General features: G+C 47.2%; 1 protein-coding gene across 3 annotated transcripts in view; it reads left to right on the plus strand.

The window, feature by feature from the left end:
* Nucleotides 1-20,849, plus strand: part of DENND2B (DENN domain containing 2B) — a 433,939-nt gene that overhangs the window by 349,979 nt on the left and 63,111 nt on the right. For all 3 annotated transcript variants that reach the window (XM_073659026.1, XM_073659025.1, XM_073659024.1), the window contains one exon: nt 13,252-13,429. In XM_073659026.1, the coding sequence (XP_073515127.1) occupies nt 13,252-13,429 (178 nt within the window). The remainder of the gene's footprint in view (nt 1-13,251; nt 13,430-20,849) is intronic.

The following is a 20,849-nucleotide window of genomic DNA, read 5'->3' on the forward strand; positions in this document are numbered from 1 at the left end:
ATATGGTGTAATGTCTGGAGGTTATATCAGTACTGGAGCGTTATAAGAGGGGCTGATATCAGTCACATGTGGTGTAATGTCTGGAGGTTATATCAGTACTGGAGCATTATAAGAGGGGCTGATATCAGTCACATATGATGTAATGTCTGGAGGTTATATCAGTACTGGAGCTTTATAAGAGAGGCTGATATCAGTCACATATGATGTAATGTCTGGAGGTTATATCAGTACTGGAGCGTTATAAGAGGCTGATATCAGTCACATATGATGTAATGTCTGGAGGTTATATCAGTACTGGAGCGTTATAAGAGGGGCTGATATCAGTCACATATGGTGTAATGTCTGGAGGTTATATCAGTACTGGAGCGTTATAGGAGGAGCTGATATCAGTCACATATGATGTAATGTCTGGAGGTTATATCAGTACTGGAGCGTTATAAGAGGGGCTGGTATCAGTCACATATGATGTAATGTCTGGAGGTAATATCAGTACTGGAGCGTTAGAAGAGGCTGATATCAGTCACATATGGTGTAATGTCTGGAGGTTATATCAGTACTGGAGCGTTATAAGAGGAGCTGATATCAGTCACATATGGTGTAATGTCTGGAGGTTATATCAGTACTGGAGCGATATAAGAGGGGCTGATAACAGCCTCATATGGTGTAATGTCTGGAAGTTATATCAGTACTGGAGCGTTATAAGAGGCTGTTATCAGTTACATATGATGTAATGTCTGGAGGTTGTATCAGTACTGGAGCGTTATAAGAGGGGCTGATATCAGTCACATATGGTGTAATGCATGGAGGTTATATCAGTACTGGTGCGTTATAAGAGGAGCTGATATCAGTCACATATGGTGTAATGTCTGGAGGTTATATCAGTACTGGAGCGTTATATGAGGGGCTGATATCAGTCACATATGGTGTAATGTCTGGAGCGTTATATCAGTACTGGAGCGTTATAAGAGGCTGATATCAGTCACATATGATGTAATGTCTGGAGGTTATATCAGTACTGGAGCGTTATAAGAGGGGCTGATATCAGTCACATATGATGTAATGTCTGGAGGTTATATCAGTACTGGAGCGTTATAAGAGGGGCTGATATCAGTCACATATGGTGTAATATCTGGAGCGTTATATCAGTACTGGAGCGTTATAAGAGGCTGATATCAGTCACTAATAATGTAATGTCTGGAGGTTATATCAGCACTGGAGCGTTATAAGAGGCTGATATCAGTCACATATGGTGCAATGTCTGGAGGTTATATCAGTACTGGAGCGTTATAAGAGGCTGATATCAGTCACATATGGTGCAATGTCTGGAGTTTATATCAGTACTGGAGCGTTATAAGAGGAGCTGATATCAGTCACATATGGTGTAATGTCTGGAGCGTTATATCAGTACTGGAGCGTTATAAGAGGCTGATATCAGTCACATATGGTGTAATGTCTGGAGGTTATATCACTACTGGAGCGTTATAACAGGCTGATATCAGTCACATATGATGTAATGTCTGGAGGTTATATCAGTACTGTAGCGTTATAAGAGGCTGATATCAGTCACATATGATGTAATGTCTGGAGGTTATATCAGTACTGGAGCTTTATAAGAGGGGCTGATATCAGTCACATATGATGTAATGTCTGGAGGTTATATCAGAACTGGAGCGATATAAGAGGGGCTGATATCAGCCACATATGGTGTAATGTCTGGAGCGTTATATCAGTACTGGGGCGTTATAAGAGGCTGATATCAGTCACATATGATGTAATGTCTGGAGGTTACATCAGCAGTGGAGCGTTATAAGAGTCTGATATCAGTCACATTTGATGCAATGTCTGGAGGTTATATCAGTACTGGAGCGTTATAAGAGGGGCTGATATCAGTCACATATGGTGTAATGTCTGGAGGTTATATCAGTACTGGAGCGTTATAAGAGGGGCTGATATCAGTCACATATGGTGTAATGTCTGGAGGTTATATCAGTACTGGAGCGTTATAAAAGGGGCTGATATCAGTCACATATGGTGTAATGTCTGGAGGTTATATCTGTACTGGAGCGTTATAAGAGGGGCTGATATCAGTCACATATGGTGTAATGTCTGGAGGTTATATCAGTGCTGGAGCGTTATAAGAGGGGCTGATATCAGTTACATATGATATAATGTCTGGAGGTTATATCAGTACTGGAGCGTTATAAGAGGCTGATATCAGTCACATATGATGTATTGTCTGGAGGTTATATCAGTACTGGAGCTTTATAAGAGGGACTGATATCAGTCACATATGATGTAATGTCTGGAGGTTATATCAGTACTGGAGCGTTATAAGAGGAGCTGATATCAGTCACATATGATGTAATGTCTGGAGGTTATATCAGTACTGGAGCGTTATAGGATGGGCTGATATCAGTCACATATGGTGTAATGTCTGGAGGTTATATCAGTACTGGAGCGTTATAAGAGGGGCTGATATCAGTTACATATGATGTAATGTCTGGAGGTTATATCAGTACTGGAGCGTTATAAGAGGCTGATATCAGTCACTTATGGTGTAATGTCTGGAGGTTATATCAGTACTGGAGCGTTATAAGAGGCTGATATCAGTCACATATGATGTAATGTCTGGAGGTTATATCAGTACTGGAGCGTTATAAGAGGGGCTGATATTAGTCACATATGGTGTAATGTCTGGAGGTTATATCAGTACTGGAGCGTTATAAGAGGCTGATATCAGTCACATATGATGTAATGTCTGGAGGTTATATCAGTACTGGAGCGTTATAAGAGGGGCTGATATCAGTCACATATGGTGTAATGTCTGGAGGTTATATCAGTACTGGAGCGTTATAAGAGGCTGATATCAGTCACATATGATGTAATGTCTGGAGGTTATATCAGTACTGGAGCGTTATAAGAGGAGCTGATATCAGTTACATATGGTGTAATGTCTGGAGGTTATATCAGTACTGGAGCGTTATAAGAGGGTCTGATATCAGTCACATATGGTGTAATGTCTGGAGGTTATATCAGTACTGGAGCGTTATAAGAGGCTGATATCAGTCACATATGATGTAATGTCTGGAGGTTATATCAGTACTGGAGCGTTATAAGAGGGGCTGATATCAGTCACATATGGTGTAATGTCTGGAGGTTATATCAGTACTGGAGCGTTATAAGAGGGGCTGATATCAGTCACATATGGTGTAATGTCTGGAGGTTATATCAATACTGGAGAGTTATAAGAGGGGCTGATATCAGTCACATATGGTGTAATGTCTGGAGGTTATATCAGTACTGGAGCGTTATAAGAGGGGCTGATATCAGTCACATATGGTGTAATGTCTGGAGGTTATATCAGTACTGGAGCGTTATAAGAGGCTGATATCAGTCACATATGGTGTAATGTCTTGAGGTTATATCAGTACTGGAGCGTTATAAGAGGCTGATATCAGTCACATATGATGTAATGTCTGGAGGTTATATCAGTACTGGAGCGTTGTAAGAGGGGCTGATATCAGTCACATATGGTGTAATGTCTGGAGGTTATATCAGTACTGGAGCGTTATAAGAGGCTGATATCAGTCACATATGATGTAATGTCTGGAGGTTATATCAGTACTGGAGCGTTATAAGAGGCTGATATCAGTCACATATGGTGTAATGTCTTGAGGTTATATCAGTACAGGAGCGTTATAAGAGGGGCTGATATCAGTCACATATGGTGTAATGTCTGGAGGTTATATCAGTGCTGGAGCGTTATAAGAGGGGCTGATATCAGTCACATATGGTGTAATGTCTGGAGGTTATATCAGTGCTGGAGCGTTATAAGAGAGGCTGATATCAGTTACATATGATATAATGTCTGGAGGTTATATCAGTACTGGAGCGTTATAAGAGGCTGATATCAGTCACATATGATGTATTGTCTGGAGGTTATATCAGTACTGGAGCTTTATAAGAGGGGCTGATATCAGTCACATATGATGTAATGTCTGGAGGTTATATCAGTACTGGAGCGTTATAAGAGGAGCTGATATCAGTCACATATGATGTAATGTCTGGAGGTTATATCAGTACTGGAGCGTCATAAGAGGGGCTGATATCAGTCACATATGATGTAATGTCTGGAGGTTATATCAGTACTGGAGCGTTATAAGAGGGGCTGATATCAGTCACATATGGTGTAATATCTGGAGCGTTATATCAGTACTGGAGCGTTATAAGAGGCTGATATCAGTCACTAATAATGTAATGTCTGGAGGTTATATCAGCACTGGAGCATTATAAGAGGCTGATATCAGTCACATATGGTGCAATGTCTGGAGGTTATATCAGTACTGGACCGTTATAAGAGGCTGATATCAGTCACATATGGTGCAATGTCTGGAGTTTATATCAGTACTGGAGCGTTATAAGAGGAGCTGATATCAGTCACATATGGTGTAATGTCTGGAGCGTTATATCAGTACTGGAGCGTTATAAGAGGCTGATATCAGTCACATATGGTGTAATGTCTGGAGGTTATATCAGTACTGGAGCGTTATAAGAGGCTGATATCAGTCACATATGATGTAATGTCTGGAGGTTATATCAGTACTGTAGCGTTATAAGAGGCTGATATCAGTCACATATGATGTAATGTCTGGAGGTTATATCAGTACTGGAGCTTTATAAGAGGGGCTGATATCAGTCACATATGATGTAATGTCTGGAGGTTATATCAGAACTGGAGCGATATAAGAGGGACTGATATCAGCCACATATGGTGTAATGTCTGGAGCGTTATATCAGTACTGGGGCGTTATAAGAGGCTGATATCAGTCACATATGATGTAATGTCTGGAGGTTACATCAGCAGTGGAGCGTTATAAGAGTCTGATATCAGTCACATTTGATGCAATGTCTGGAGGTTATATCAGTACTGGAGCGTTATAAGAGGGGCTGATATCAGTCACATATGGTGTAATGTCTGGAGGTTATATCAGTACTGGAGCGTTATAAGAGGGGCTGATATCAGTCACATATGGTGTAATGTCTGGAGGTTATATCAGTACTGGAGCGTTATAAAAGGGGCTGATATCAGTTACATATGATGTAATGTCTGGAGGTTATATCAGTACTGGAGCGTTATAAGAGGCTGATATCAGTCACTTATGGTGTAATGTCTGGAGGTTATATCAGTACTGGAGCGTTATAAGAGGCTGATATCAGTCACATATGATGTAATGTCTGGAGGTTATATCAGTACTGGAGCGTTATAAGAGGGGCTGATATCAGTCACATATGGTGTAATGTCTGGAGGTTATATCAGTACTGGAGCGTTATAAGAGGCTGATATCAGTCACATATGATGTAATGTCTGGAGGTTATATCAGTACTGGAGCGTTATAAGAGGGGCTGATATCAGTCACATATGGTGTAATGTCTGGAGGTTATATCAGTACTGGAGCGTTATAAGAGGCTGATATCAGTCACATATGATGTAATGTCTGGAGGTTATATCAGTACTGGAGCGTTATAAGAGGAGCTGATATCAGTTACATATGGTGTAATGTCTGGAGGTTATATCAGTACTGGAGCGTTATAAGAGGGTCTGATATCAGTCACATATGGTGTAATGTCTGGAGGTTATATCAGTACTGGAGCGTTATAAGAGGCTGATATCAGTCACATATGATGTAATGTCTGGAGGTTATATCAGTGCTGGAGCGTTATAAGAGGGGCTGATATCAGTCACATATGGTGTAATGTCTGGAGGTTATATCAGTGCTGGAGCGTTATAAGAGGGGCTGATATCAGTTACATATGATATAATGTCTGGAGGTTATATCAGTACTGGAGCGTTATAAGAGGCTGATATCAGTCACATATGATGTATTGTCTGGAGGTTATATCAGTACTGGAGCTTTATAAGAGGGGCTGATATCAGTCACATATGATGTAATGTCTGGAGGTTATATCAGTACTGGAGCGTTATAGGATGGGCTGATATCAGTCACATATGGTGTAATGTCTGGAGGTTATATCAGTACTGGAGCGTTATAAGAGGGGCTGATATCAGTTACATATGATGTAATGTCTGGAGGTTATATCAGTACTGGAGCGTTATAAGAGGCTGATATCAGTCACTTATGGTGTAATGTCTGGAGGTTATATCAGTACTGGAGCGTTATAAGAGGCTGATATCAGTCACATATGATGTAATGTCTGGAGGTTATATCAGTACTGGAGCGTTATAAGAGGGGCTGTTATCAGTCACATATGGTGTAATGTCTGGAGGTTATATCAGTACTGGAGCGTTATAAGAGGCTGATATCAGTCACATATGATGTAATGTCTGGAGGTTATATCAGTACTGGAGCGTTATAAGAGGGGCTGATATCAGTCACATATGGTGTAATGTCTGGAGGTTATATCAGTACTGGAGCGTTATAAGAGGCTGATATCAGTCACATATGATGTAATGTCTGGAGGTTATATCAGTACTGGAGCGTTATAAGAGGGGCTGATATCAGTCACATATGGTGTAATGTCTGGAGGTTATATCAGTACTGGAGCGTTATAAGAGGGGCTGATATCAGTCACATATGGTGTAATGTCTGGAGGTTATATCAATACTGGAGAGTTATAAGAGGGGCTGATATCAGTCACATATGGTGTAATGTCTGGAGGTTATATCAGTACTGGAGCGTTATAAGAGGGGCTGATATCAGTCACATATGGTGTAATGTCTGGAGGTTATATCAGTACTGGAGCGTTATAAGAGGCTGATATCAGTCACATATGGTGTAATGTCTTGAGGTTATATCAGTACTGGAGCGTTATAAGAGGCTGATATCAGTCACATATGATGTAATGTCTGGAGGTTATATCAGTACTGGAGCGTTGTAAGAGGGGCTGATGTCAGTCACATATGGTGTAATGTCTGGAGGTTATATCAGTACTGGAGCGTTATAAGAGGCTGATATCAGTCACATATGATGTAATGTCTGGAGGTTATATCAGTACTGGAGCGTTATAAGAGGCTGATATCAGTCACATATGGTGTAATGTCTTGAGGTTATATCAGTACAGGAGCGTTATAAGAGGGGCTGATATCAGTCACATATGGTGTAATGTCTGGAGGTTATATCAGTACTGGAGCGTTATAAGAGGCTGATATCAGTCACATATGGTGTAATGTCTTGAGGTTATATCAGTACTGGAGCGTTATAAGAGGCTGATATCAGTCACATGATGTAATGTCTGGAGGTTATATCAGTACTGGAGTGTTATAAGAGGAGCTGATATCAGTTACATATGGTGTAATGTCTGGAGGTTATATCAGTACTGGAGCGTTATAAGAGGGTCTGATATCAGTCACATATGGTGTAATGTCTGGAGGTTATATCAGTACTGGAGCGTTATAAGAGGCTGATATCAGTCACATATGATGTTATGTCTGGAGGTTATATCAGTACTGGAGAGTTATAAGAGGGGCTGATATCAGTCACATATGGTGTAATGTCTGGAGGTTATATCAGTACTGGAGCGTTATAAGAGGGTCTGATATCAGTCACATATGGTGTAATGTCTGGAGGTTATATCAGTACTGGAGCGTTATAAGAGGGGCTGATATCAGTCACATATGGTGTAATGTCTGGAGGTTATATCAATACTGGAGAGTTATAAGAGGGGCTGATATCAGTCACATATGGTGTAATGTCTGGAGGTTATATCAGTACTGGAGCGTTATAAGAGGGGCTGATATCAGTCACATATGGTGTAATGTCTGGAGGTTATATCAGTACTGGAGCGTTATAAGAGGGGCTGATATGAGTCACATATGGTGTAATGTCTGGAGGTTATATCAGTACTGGAGCGTTATAAGAGGGGCTGATATCAGTCACATATGGTGTAATGTCTGGAGGTTATATCAGTACTGGAGCGTTATAAGAGGAGCTGATATCAGTCACATATGGTGTAATGTCTGGGGGTTATATCAGTACTGGAGCGTTCTAGGAGAAGCTGATATCAGTCACATATGGTGTAATGTCTGGAGGTTATATCAGTACTGGAGCGTTATCAGAGGGGCTGATATCAGTCACATATGGTGTAATGTCTGGGGGTTATATCAGTACTGGAGCGTTATAGGAGAAGCTGATATCAGTCACATATGGTGTAATGTCTGGAGGTTATATCAGTACTGGAGCGTTATAAGAGGGGCTGATATCAGTCACATATGATGTAATGTCTGGAGGTTATATCAGTACTGGAGCGTTATAAGAGGGGCTGATATCAGTCACATATGGTGTAATGTCTGGAGGCTATATCAGTACTGGAGCGTTATAAGAGGGGCTGATATCCGTCACATATGGTGTAATGTCTGGAGGTTATATCAGTACTGGAGCGTTATAAGAGGGGCTGATATCAGTCACATATGATGTAATGTCTGGAGGTTATATCAGTCCTGGAGTGTTATAAGAGGGGCTGATATCAGTCACATATGATGTAATGTCTGGAGGTTATATCAGTACTGGAGCGTTATAAGAGGCTGATATCAGTCACATATGGTGTAATGTCTGGAGGTTATATCAGTACTGGAGAGTTATAAGAGGGGCTGATATCAGTCACATATGGTGTAATGTCTGGAGGTTATATCAGTACTGGAGCGTTATAAGAGGGGCTGATATCAGTCACATATGATGTAATGTCTGGAGGTTATATCAGTACTGGAGCGTTATAGGAGGGGCTGATATCAGTCACATATGGTGTAATGTCTGGAGGTTATATCAGTACTGGAGCGTTATAAGAGGGGCTGATATCAGTCACATATGGTGTAATGTCTGGAGGTTATATCAGTACTGGAGCGTTTTAAGAGGCTGATATCAGTCACATATGGTGTAATGTCTGGAGGTTATATCAGTACTGGAGCGTTATAAGAGGGGCTGATATCAGTCACATATGGTGTAATGTCTGGAGGTTATATCAGTACTGGAGAGTTATAAGAGGGGCTGATATCAGTCACATATGGTGTAATGTCTGGAGGTTATATCACTACTGGAGCGTTATAAGAGGCTGATATCAGTCACATATGGTGTAATGTCTGGAGGTTATATCAGTACTGGAGCGTTATAAGAGGCTGATATCAGTCACATATGGTGTAATGTCTGGAGGTTATATCAATACTGGAGCGTTATAAGAGGGGCTGATATCAGTCACATATGGTGTAATGTCTGGAGGTTATATCAGTACTGGAGCGTTATAAGAGGGGCTGATATCAGTCACATATGGTGTAATGTCTGGAGGTTATATCAGTACTGTAGCGTTATAAGAGGGGCTGATATCAGTCACATATGATGTAATGTCTGGAGGTTATATCAGTACTGGAGAGTTATAAGAGGGGCTGATATCAGTCACATATGGTGTAATGTCTGGAGGTTATATCAGTACTGGAGCATTATAAGAGGCTGATATCAGTCACATATGGTGTAATGTTTGGAGGTTATATCAGTACAGGAGCGTTATAAGAGGCTGATATTAGTCACATATGGTGTAATGTCTGGAGGTTATATCAGTACTGGAGCGTTATAAGAGGGGCTGATATCAGTCACATATGGTGTAATGTCTGGAGGTTATATCAGTACTGGAGCGTTATAAGAGGGGCTGATATCAGTCACATATGATGTAATGTCTGGAGGTTATATCAGTACTGGAGCGTTATAAGAGGCTGATATCAGTCACATATGGTGTAATGTCTGGAGGTTATATCAGTACTGGAGCGTTATAAGAGGGGTTGATATCAGTCACATGGTGTAATGTCTGGAGGTTATATCAGTACTGGGGCGTTATAAGAGGAGCTGATATCAGTCACATATGGTGTAATGTCTGGAGGTTATATCAGTACTGGAGCGTTATAAGAGGGGCTGATATCAGTCACATATGGTGTAATGTCTGGAGGTTATATCAGTACTGGAGCGTTATAAGAGGGGCTGATATCAGTCACATATGGTGTAATGTCTGGAGGTTATATCAGTACTGGAGCATTATAAGAGGCTGATATCAGTCACATATGGTGTAATGTCTGGAGGTTATATCAGTACTGGAGAGTTATAAGAGGCTGATATCAGTCACATATGATGTAATGTCTGGATGTTATATCAGTACTGGAGAGTTATAAGAGGGGCTGATATCAGTCACATATGATGTAATGTCTGGAGGTTATATCAGTACTGGAGCGTTATAAGAGGCTGATATCAGTCACATATGATGTAATGTCTGGAGGTTATATCAGTACTGGAGAGTTATAAGAGGGGCTGATATCAGTCACATATGATGTAATGTCTGGAGGTTATATCAGTACTGGAGAGTTATAAGACGGGCTGATATCAGTCACATATGATGTAATGTCTGGAGGTTATATCAGTACTGGAGCATTATAAGAGGCTGATATCAGTCACATATGATGTAATGTCTGGATGTTTTATCAGTACTGGAGCGTTATAAGAGGGGCTGATATCAGTCACATATGATGTAATGTCTGGAGGTTATATCAGTACTGGAGGGTTATAAGAGGCTGAGATCAGTCACATATGATGTAATGTCTGGAGGTTATATCAGTACTGGAGCGTTATAAGAGGCTGATATCAGTCACATATGGTGTAATGTCTGGAGGTTATATCAGTACTGGAGAGTTATAAGAGGGGCTGATATCAGTCACATATGGTGTAATGTCTGGAGGTTATATCAGTACTGGAGCGTTATAAGAGGCTGATATTAGTCACATATGGTGTAATTTCTGGAGGTTATATCAGTACTGGAGCGTTATAAGAGGGGCTGATATCAGTCACATATGGTGTAATGTCTGGAGGTTATATCAGTACTGGAGAGTTATAAGAGGGGCTGATATCAGTCACATATGGTGTAATGTCTGGAGGTTATATCAGTACTGGACTGTTATAAGAGGCTGATATCAGTCACATATGATGTAATGTCTGGAGGTTATATCAGTACTGGAGCGTTATAAGAGGCTGATATCAGTCACATATGATGTAATATCTGGAGGTTATATCAGTACTGGAGCGTTATAAGAGGGGCTGATATCAGTCACATATGGTGTAATGTCTGGAAGTTATATCAGTACTGGAGCGTTATAAGAGGAGCTGATATCAGTCACATATGATGTAATGTCTAGAGGTTATATCAGTACTGGAGCGTTATAAGAGGCTGATATCAGTCACATATGGTGTAATGTCTGGAGGTTATATCAGTACTGGAGAGTTATAAGAGGGGCTGATATCAGTCACATATGATGTAATGTCTGGAGTTTATATCAGTACTGGAGCGTTATAAGAGGGGCTGATATCAGTCACATATGGTGTAATGTCTGGAGGTTATATCAGTACTGGAGAGTTATAAGAGGGGCTGATATCAGTCACATATGATGTAATGTCTGGAGGTTATATCAGTACTGGAGTGTTATAAGAGGCTGATATCAGTCACATATGGTGTAATGTCTGGAGGTTATATCAGTACTGGAGAGTTATAAGAGGGGCTGATATCAGTCACATATGATGTAATGTCTGGAGGTTATATCAGTACTGGAGCGTTATAAGAGGGGCTGATATCAGTCACATATGGTGTAATGTCTGGAGGTTATATCAGTACTGGAGAGTTATAAGAGGCTGATATCAGTCACATATGGTGTAATGTCTGGAGGTTATATCAGTACTGGAGCGTTATAAGAGGAGCTGATATCAGTCACATATGGTGTAATGTCTGGAGGTTATATCAGTACTGGAGAGTTATAAGAGGCTGATATCAGTCACATATGGTGCAATGTCTGGAGGTTATATCAGTACTGGAGCGTTATAAGAGGCTGATATCAGTCACATATGGTGTAATGTCTGGATGTTATATCAGTACTGGAGCGTTATAAGAGGGGCTGATATCAGTCACATATGATGTAATGTCTGGAGGTTATATCAGTACTGGAGCGTTATAAGAGGGGCTGATATCAGTCACATATGGTGTAATGTCTGGAGGTTATATCAGTACTGGAGTGTTATAAGAGGGGCTGATATCAGTCACATATAGGAAGTCTTAGCGCTGTAGATTTGTGATATACAGTGAGGACTGTTCGGCGGTTTCTGCCGCCTGTCATCCATCCTTTTGATCACTGTACTTTGCTTCTTCCCAGCGGATATTGGTTGATAACAGGAAACAATAGACTGTAGTTGTCCATCCTGTGGTTCGTCGTCTCTAGTTGAAATCTTTGCTAATATTAATAATTTTCTCCTCTTTCCTTATTTGCCTGCGGTATAAGATTATAAGTACAGAATGAATTGATGATGTCAGTAACCAGAGAACGGACGGTGCCCCCGATTAAACAGTAGGGGGCGCCTCACACACAATAGGGCGTAAGAAAACATGGCACTCAAAGTAGATAAAATGAAATAAATGATTTAATATGCAATCCAACAATAAAGGTTCACAAACGTTTCGGTGTACATTAGACCTTCCTTAGTTGCCTATTGTCTGCGCTTCCTAGTGACCCAGGGGATAAAACTCAATCTGATATCTTTTCAGTTGGACAATAGGCGACTGAGGAAGGTCTAATGTACTCCGAAACGTTTGTGAACCTTTATTGTTGGATTGCATATTAAATCATTTATTTCATTTTATCTACTTTGAGTACCAAGTTTTCTTGCGTATCATTGAAGGGGATTTGGATCCTACCTGTGCACCATTTTACAGTAGTACCGTGGTCATCTTTATACTGTTCACACACAGTAGGGGGCTCCTCACACACAGTAGTGGGCACCTCATACACAGTAAGGTGCGCCTCTAACACAGTAGGGGTCGCCTCATACACAGTAAGGTGCGCCTGACACACAGTAGGGGGCTCCTCACACACAGTAGGGGTCGCCTCACACACAGTAGGGGGCTCCTCAGACACAGTAAGGTGCGCCTCACACACAGTAAGGGGTGCCTCACACACAGTAGGGGGCTCCTCACACACAGTAGGGGTCGCCTCACACACAGTAGGGGGCTCCTCAGACACAGTAGGGGGCTCCTCAGACACAGTAAGGTGCGCCTCACACACAGTAGGGGGCTCCTCACACACAGTAGGGGTCGCCTCACACACAATAGGAGTCGCCTCACACACAGTAGGGGGCGTCTCATGCACAGTAGGGGGGCCTCACACACAGTAGGGGGTGCCTCATTGCTGAGTACAGACCGCTATGTCATCTTCTGTCTCCCCAGCACTCTGTCCAGCTGCTCTCACGCGGTCGTCGCTCTTCTTTACCCATTTTCCTGGCAACACACCTTCATCCCGGTGCTGCCGTCCTCCATGATTGACATAGTCTGTTGCCCCACGCCGTTCCTGGTGGGATTACTCTCCAACTCACTGCCGAAACTGAAGGAGCTGCCAGTAGAAGAGGTGAGAACGAACTGCTGCCCCCGCTTGTATACTGCCCCCCAATAATGGGGATATGTGCCACATCCCCTGATAGCAAGGATGTGTCCTGCCCCCCAGTGATGACATCATTTGTGAGGGTCTCAATATTTACTTAGGCCCCAGTTGTGTCAGGACTGTGGGGGCTCAGAGTTTCTGGGGTCTTGTAGCTGCTGTCTTGCTGGTAGGTGATTGCACTTCATATCCTGCGCTGATTAGATGGAGAATTACCTCGATGACATCCAGTGATGACAGGAGGCCGCTCTTCTGGCCGGAGTTGTTCCTTCTCCTCACTTTCTCCATTTGTGGACGGACAACTTTCTTATCATCTTCCTCATCTTGGTGCTACCCCCATTACTGTGCTCCTGACTACTGCAAAAACATTAGCGCCATACAAGCAGTCCCCCTGAAAATACGAGTATCACAAGAGGTAGTGGAACAGTGGCCAGCAAATAATGCCGCCAACTGCCCTGAAAATGGGAAATAGATGACGCCCCGGGCAGTAAAAGTTCACAGGCAATGCCTCAGAAATTACCTGTGCCAAGAATACAAGTGCCCCAAAAGTAACCATGCTCCTCCAAAGAGTCCCACAATAACTGTGCCAACTACTGTGCCCACAGCTATAATCGTGCTGCCCCACAGTGCCACCATGGTAATAACGCTAGAGTGCCGTCACCAGTGAGGATCTCTCCCATGGCGCACAAGATTCTCAGGTTACCACGTTTTGCAGTACCATCGTTGTTCTGGAAACTTTTGGGAATCTTTTATATGTGCTGCCGAGAATGTCCGCAACATAAATATCACCCTCAAGTCTAAGCCTTAGCCCAACCATGTAAATATTCTCTAATAGTGCCAGCATTAGTAGACAGTGCTCCTCCGGAGCGCCCCCTATAGTATCGGTGCCCCCTGTAGCGACAGTGCCTCCTGTAGCGATGGTGCCCCCTGTAGCGACGGTGCCCCTTATAGTGTCGGTGCCCCCTGTAGTGTGGGTGTTGTCTGTAGTGTCTGTGCCCCCTGTAGTGTGGGTGCCCCCTGTAGTGTGTGTGCCCCCTGTATTGTCGGCGCCCCCTGTAGTCTCGGCGCCCCCGGTAGTGTCGGTGCCCCCGGTAGTGTCGGTGCCCCCGGTAGTGTCGGTGCCCCCGGTAGTGTCGGTGCCCCCGGTAGTGTCGGTGCCCCCTGTTGTGTCGGTGCCCCCTGTTGTGTCCGTGCCCCCTGTTGTGTCCGTGCCCCCTGTTGTGTCCGTGCCCCCGATAGTGTCGGTGCCCCCGGTAGTCTCGGCGTTTCCTGTAGTGTCGGTTCCCCCTGTAGTGTCGGTTCCCCCTGTAGTGTCGGTGCCCCCTGTTGTGTCGGTGCCCCCTGTTGTGTCGGTGCCCCCGGTAGTGTCGGTTCCCCCTGTAGTGTCGGTTCCCCCTGTAGTGTCGGTTCCCCCTGTAGTGTCGGTTCCCCCTGTAGTGTCGGTGCCCCCGGTAGTGTCGGTGTTTCCTGTAGTGTCGGTGCCCCCTGTAGTGTCGGCGTCCCCTGTCGTGTCCGTGTTCCCTGTCGTGTCCGTGTTCCCTGTAGTGTCTGTGTTTCCTGTAGTGTCGACGTCCCCTGTAGTGTCCGTGTTTCCTGTAGTGTCGGCATCCCCTGTAGTGTCAGTGTTTCCCGTAGTGTCGGTGTTTCCTGTAGTGTCGGTGCCCCCTCTAGTCTCAGTGCCCCCTGTAGTGTCCGCGTTTGCTGTAGTGTCCTTGTTTCCTGTAGTGTCTGCGTCCCCTGTAGTATCGGCGCCCCCTGTAGTGTCGGTAACCCCTGCGGTGTCGGTGCCCCCTGTAGTGTTCGTGTTTCCTGTAGTGTCCGTGTTTGCTGTAGTGTCCGCCCCCCGTAGTGTCGGCACCCCCTGTAGTCTCGGTGTTTCCTGTAGGGTCGACGTTTACTATAGTATCTGTGTCCCCTGTAGTGTCGGCGTCCCCTGTAGTGTCAGTGTTCCCTGTAGTGTCAGTGTTCCCTGTAGTGTCAGTGTTCCCTGTAGTGTCCGTGTTCCCTGTAGTGTCCGTGTTCCCTGTAGTGTCCGTGTTCCCTGTAGTGTCCGTGTTTCCTGTAGTGTCGGTGCCCCCTGTAGTGTCCGTGTTTCCTGTAGTGTCGGCGTCCCCTGTAGTGTTGGCGTCCCCTGTAGTGTCGGCGCCCCCTGTAGTGTCCGTGTTTCCTGTAGTGTCGGCGTCCCCTGTAGTGTCCGTGCCCTCTGTGGTACCTGTGCCCCCCTTAGTCTCAGTGTTTCCTGTAGTGACTGTGTCCCGTGTAGTGTCGGTGCCCTCTGTGGTACCTGTGCCCCCCGTAGTCTGTGTTTCCTGTAGTGTCGGCGTCCCCTGTAGTGTCGGTGCCCTCTGTGGTACCTGTGCCCCCCGTAGTTTCAGTGTTTCCTGTAGTGACTGCGTCCCGTGTAGTATCGGTGCCCTCTGTGGTACCTGTGCCCCCCCCGTAGTTTCAGTGTTTCCTGTAGTGACTGTGTCCCGTGTAGTGTCGGTGCCCTCTGTGGTACCTGTGCCCCCCCTTAGTCTCAGTGTTTCCTGTAGTTACTGCATCCCGTGTAGTGTCGGTGCCCTCTGTGGTACCTGTGCCCCCCGTAGTTTCAGTGTTTCCTGTAGTGACTGCTTCCCCTCAAGTGTCGGTGCCCTCTGTGGTACCTGTGCCCCCCGTAGTCTCAGTGTTTCCTGTAGTGACTGCGTCCCCTGTAGTGTCGGTGCCCTCTGTGGTACCTGTGCCCCCCGTAGTCTCAGTGTTTCCTGTAGTGACTGCGTCCCGTGTAGTGTTGGTGTCCTCTGTGGTACCTGTGCCCCCCGTAGTCTCAGTGTTTCCTGTAGTGACTGCTTCCCCTGTAGTGTCGGTGCCCTCTGTGGTACCTGTGCCCCCCGTAGTCTCAGTGTTTCCTGTAGTGACTGCGTCCGGTGTAGTATCGGTGCCCTCTGTGGTACCTGTGCCCCCCGTAGTCTCAGTGTTTCCTGTAGTGACTGCGTCCCGTGTAGTGTCGGTGCCCTCTGTGGTACCTGTGCCCCCCCGTGGTTTCAGTGTTTCCTGTAGTGACTGCGTCCCGTGTAGTGTCGGTGCCCTCTGTGGTACCTGTGCCCCCCGTAGTCTCAGTGTTTCCTGTAGTGACTGCGTCCCGTGTAGTGTCGGTGCCCTCTGTGGTACCTGTGCCCCCCCGTAGTCTCAGTGTTTCCTGTAGTGTCGGTGCCCTCTGTGGTACCTGTGCCCCCCGTAGTCTCAGTGTTTCCTGTAGTGACTGCTTCCCCTGTAGTATCGGTGCCCTCTGTGGTACTTGTGCCCCCCGTAGTCTCAGTGTTTCCTGTAGTGTCGGTGCCCTCTGTGGTACCTGTGCCCCCGTAGTCTCAGTGTTTCCTGTAGTGACTGCGTCCCGTGTAGTGTCGGTGCCCTCTGTGGTACCTGTGCCCCCCGTGGTCTCAGTGTTTCCTGTAGTGACTGCGTCCCGTGTAGTGTCGGTGCCCTCTGTGGTACCTGTGCCCCCCCGTGGTTTCAGTGTTTCCTGTAGTGACTGCGTCCCGTGTAGTGTCGGTGCCCTCTGTGGTACCTGTGCCCCCCGTAGTCTCAGTGTTTCCTGTAGTGACTGCGTCCCGTGTAGTGTCGGTGCCCTCTGTGGTACCTGTGCCCCCCCGTAGTCTCAGTGTTTCCTGTAGTGTCGGTGCCCTCTGTGGTACCTGTGCCCCCCGTAGTCTCAGTGTTTCCTGTAGTGACTGCTTCCCCTGTAGTATCGGTGCCCTCTGTGGTACTTGTGCCCCCCGTAGTCTCAGTGTTTCCTGTAGTGTCGGTGCCCTCTGTGGTACCTGTGCCCCCGTAGTCTCAGTGTTTCCTGTAGTGACTGCGTCCCGTGTAGTGTCGGTGCCCTCTGTGGTACCTGTGCCCCCCCGTAGTTTCAGTGTTTCCTGTAGTGACTGCGTCCCGTGTAGTGTCTGTGCCCTCTGTGGTACCTGTGCCCCCCGTAGTCTCAGTGTTTCCTGTAGTGACTGCGTTCCGTGTAGTATCGGTGCCCTCTGTGGTACTTGTGCCCCCCGTAGTCTCAGTGTTTCCTGTAGTGTCGGTGCCCTCTGTGGTACCTGTGCCCCCGTAGTCTCAGTGTTTCCTGTAGTGACTGCGTCCCGTGTAGTGTCGGTGCCCTCTGTGGTACCTGTGCCCCCCCGTAGTTTCAGTGTTTCCTGTAGTGACTGCGTCCCGTGTAGTGTCTGTGCCCTCTGTGGTACCTGTGCCCCCCGTAGTCTCAGTGTTTCCTGTAGTGACTGCTTCCCCTGTAGTATCGGTGCCCTCTGTGGTACTTGTGCCCCCCGTAGTCTCAGTGTTTCCTGTAGTGTCGGTGCCCTCTGTGGTACCTGTGCCCCCGTAGTCTCAGTGTTTCCTGTAGTGACTGCGTCCCCTGTAGTATCGGTGCCCTCTGTGGTACCTGTGCCCCCCATAGTTTCAGTGTTTCCTGTAGTGACTGCGTCCCGTGTAGTGTCGGTGCCCTCTGTGGTACCTGTGCCTCCCGTAGTCTCAGTGTTTCCTGTAGTGACTGCGTCCCGTGTAGTGTCGGTGCCCTCTGTGGTACCTGTGCCCCCCGTAGTTTCAGTGTTTCCTGTAGTGACTGCGTCCCGTGCAGTGTCGGTGCCCTCTGTGGTACCTGTGCCCCCCCGTAGTCTCAGTGTTTCCTGTAGTGACTGCGTCCCGTGTAGTGTCGGTGCCCTCTGTGGTACCTGTGCCCCCCGTAGTCTCAGTGTTTCCTGTAGTGACTGCTTCTCCTGTAGTATCGGTGCCCTCTGTGGTACCTGTGCCCCCCGTAGTCTCAGTGTTTCCTGTAGTGACTGCGTCCCCTGTAGTGTCGGTGCCCTCTGTGGTACCTGTGCCCCCCGTAGTCTCAGTGTTTCCTGTAGTGACTGCGTTCCGTGTAGTGTCGGTGCCCTCTGTGGTACCTGTGCCCCCCGTAGTCTCAGTGTTTCCTGTAGTGACTGCGTCCCGTGTAGTGTCGGTGCCCTCTGTGGTACCTGTGCCTCCCGTAGTCTCAGTGTTTCCTGTAGTGACTGCGTCCCGTGTAGTGTCGGTACCCTCTGTGGTACCTGTGCCCCCCGTAGTCTGTGTTTCCTGTAGTGACTGCGTCCCGTGTAGTGTCGGTGCCCTCTGTGGTACCTGTGCCCCCCCGTAGTCTCAGTGTTTCCTGTAGTGACTGCGTCCCGTGTAGTGTCGGTGCCCTCTGTGGTACCTGTGCCCCCCCGTAGTCTCAGTGTTTCCTGTAGTGACTGCGTCCCGTGTAGTGTCGGTGCCCTCTGTGGTACCTGTGCCCCCCGTAGTCTCAGTGTTTCCTGTAGTGACTGCTTCCCCTGTAGTATCGGTGCCCTCTGTGGTACCTGTGCCCCCCGTAGTCTGTGTTTCCTGTAGTGACTGCGTCCCCTGTGGTACCTGTGCCCCCCGTAGTCTCAGTGTTTCCTGTAGTAACTGCGTTCCGTGTAGTGTCGGTGCCCTCTGTGGTACCTGTGCCCCCCGTAGTCTCAGTGTTTCCTGTAGTGACTGCGTCCCGTGTAGTGTCGGTGCCCTCTGTGGTACCTGTGCCTCCCGTAGTCTCAGTGTTTCCTGTAGTGACTGCGTCCCCTGTAGTGTCGGTGCCCTCTGTGGTACCTGTGCCCCCCGTAGTCTCAGTGTTTCCTGTAGTGACTGCGTCCCCTGTAGTGTCGGTGCCCTTTGTGGTACCTGTGCCCCCCGTAGTCTCAGTGTTTCCTGTAGTGACTGCGTCCCGTGTAGTGTCCGTGCCCTCTGTGGTACCTGTGCCCCCCCGTAGTTTCAGTGTTTCCTGTAGTGACTGCATCCCGTGTAGTGTCGGTGCCCTCTGTGGTACCTGTGCCCCCCGTAGTCTCAGTGTTTCCTGTAGTGACTGCGTCCCGTGTAGTGTCGGTGCCCTCTGTGGTACCTGTGCCCCCCGTAGTCTCAGTGTTTCCTGTAGTGACTGCGTCCCGTGTAGTGTCGGTGCTCTCTGTGGTACCTGTGCCCCCCCGTAGTTTCAGTGTTTCCTGTAGTGACTGCGTCCCGTGTAGTGTCGGTGCCCTCTGTGGTACCTGTGCCCCCCCGTAGTTTCAGTGTTTCCTGTAGTGACTGCGTCCCCTGTAGTGTCGGTGCCCTCTGTGGTACCTGTGCCCCCCCGTAGTTTCAGTGTTTCCTGTAGTGACTGCGTCCCGTGTAGTGTCGGTGCTCTCTGTGGTACCTGTGCCCCCCCGTAGTTTCAGTGTTTCCTGTAGTGACTGCGTCCCGTGTAGTGTCGGTGCCCTCTGTGGTACCTGTGCCCCCCGTAGTCTCAGTGTTTCCTGTAGTGACTGCGTCCCGCGTAGTGTCGGTGCCCTCTGTGGTACCTGTGCCCCCCCGTAGTTTCAGTGTTTCCTGTAGTGACTGCGTCCCGTGTAGTGTCGGTGCCCTCTGTGGTACCTGTGCCCCCTGTAGTCTCAGTGTTTCCTGTAGTGACTGCTTCCCCTGTAGTATCATTGCCCTCTGTGGTACCTGTGCCCCCCGTAGTCTCAGTGTTTCCTGTAGTAACTGCATCCCCTGTAGTGTCTGTGCCCTCTGTGGTACCTGTGCCCCCCCGTAGTTTCAGTGTTTCCTGTAGTGACTGCGTCCCGTGTATTGTCGGTGCCCTCTGTGGTACCTGTGCCCCCCGTAGTCTCAGTGTTTCCTGTAGTGACTGCTTCCCCTGTAGTATCGGTGCCCTCTGTGGTACTTGTACCCCCCGTAGTCTCAGTGTTTCCTGTAGTGACTGCGTCCCCTGTAGTGTCGGTGCCCTCTGTGGTACCTGTGCCCCCCATAGTCTCAGCGTTTCCTGTAGTGACTGCGTCCCCTGTAGTGTCGGTGCCCTCTGTGGTACCTGTGCCCCTTGTAGTTTCAGTGTTTCCTGTAGTGACTGCGTCCCCTGTAGTGTCGGTGCCCTCTGTGGTACCTGTGCCCCCCGTAGTCTCAGTGTTTCCTGTAGTGACTGCTTCCCCTGTAGTATCGGTGCCCTCTGTGGTACCTGTGCCCACCGTAGTCTCAGTGTTTCCTGTAGTGACTGCGTGCCGTGTAGTGTCGGTGCCCTCTGTGGTACCTGTGCCCCCGTAGTCTCAGTGTTTCCTGTAGTGACTGCGTCCCCTGTAGTGTCGGTGCCCTCTGTGGTACCTGTGCCCCCCGTAGTCTCAGTGTTTCCTGTAGTGACTGCGTCCCCTGTAGTATCGGTGCTCTCTGTGGTACCTGTGCCCCCCCGTAGTTTCAGTGTTTCCTGTAGTGACTGCGTCCCGTGTAGTGTCGGTGCCCTCTGTGGTACCTGGGCCCCCCGTAGTCTCAGTGTTTCCTGTAGTGACTGCGTCCCCTGTAGTGTCGGTGCCCTCTGTGGTACCTGTGCCCCCCGTAGTCTCAGTGTTTCCTGTAGTGACTG

This window comes from Phyllobates terribilis, unplaced genomic scaffold (genome assembly GCF_046119375.1).
Source record: "Phyllobates terribilis strain yellow unplaced genomic scaffold, ASM4611937v1 Scaffold_13__5_contigs__length_258822181, whole genome shotgun sequence".
Classification (NCBI taxonomy): domain Eukaryota; kingdom Metazoa; phylum Chordata; class Amphibia; order Anura; family Dendrobatidae; genus Phyllobates; species Phyllobates terribilis.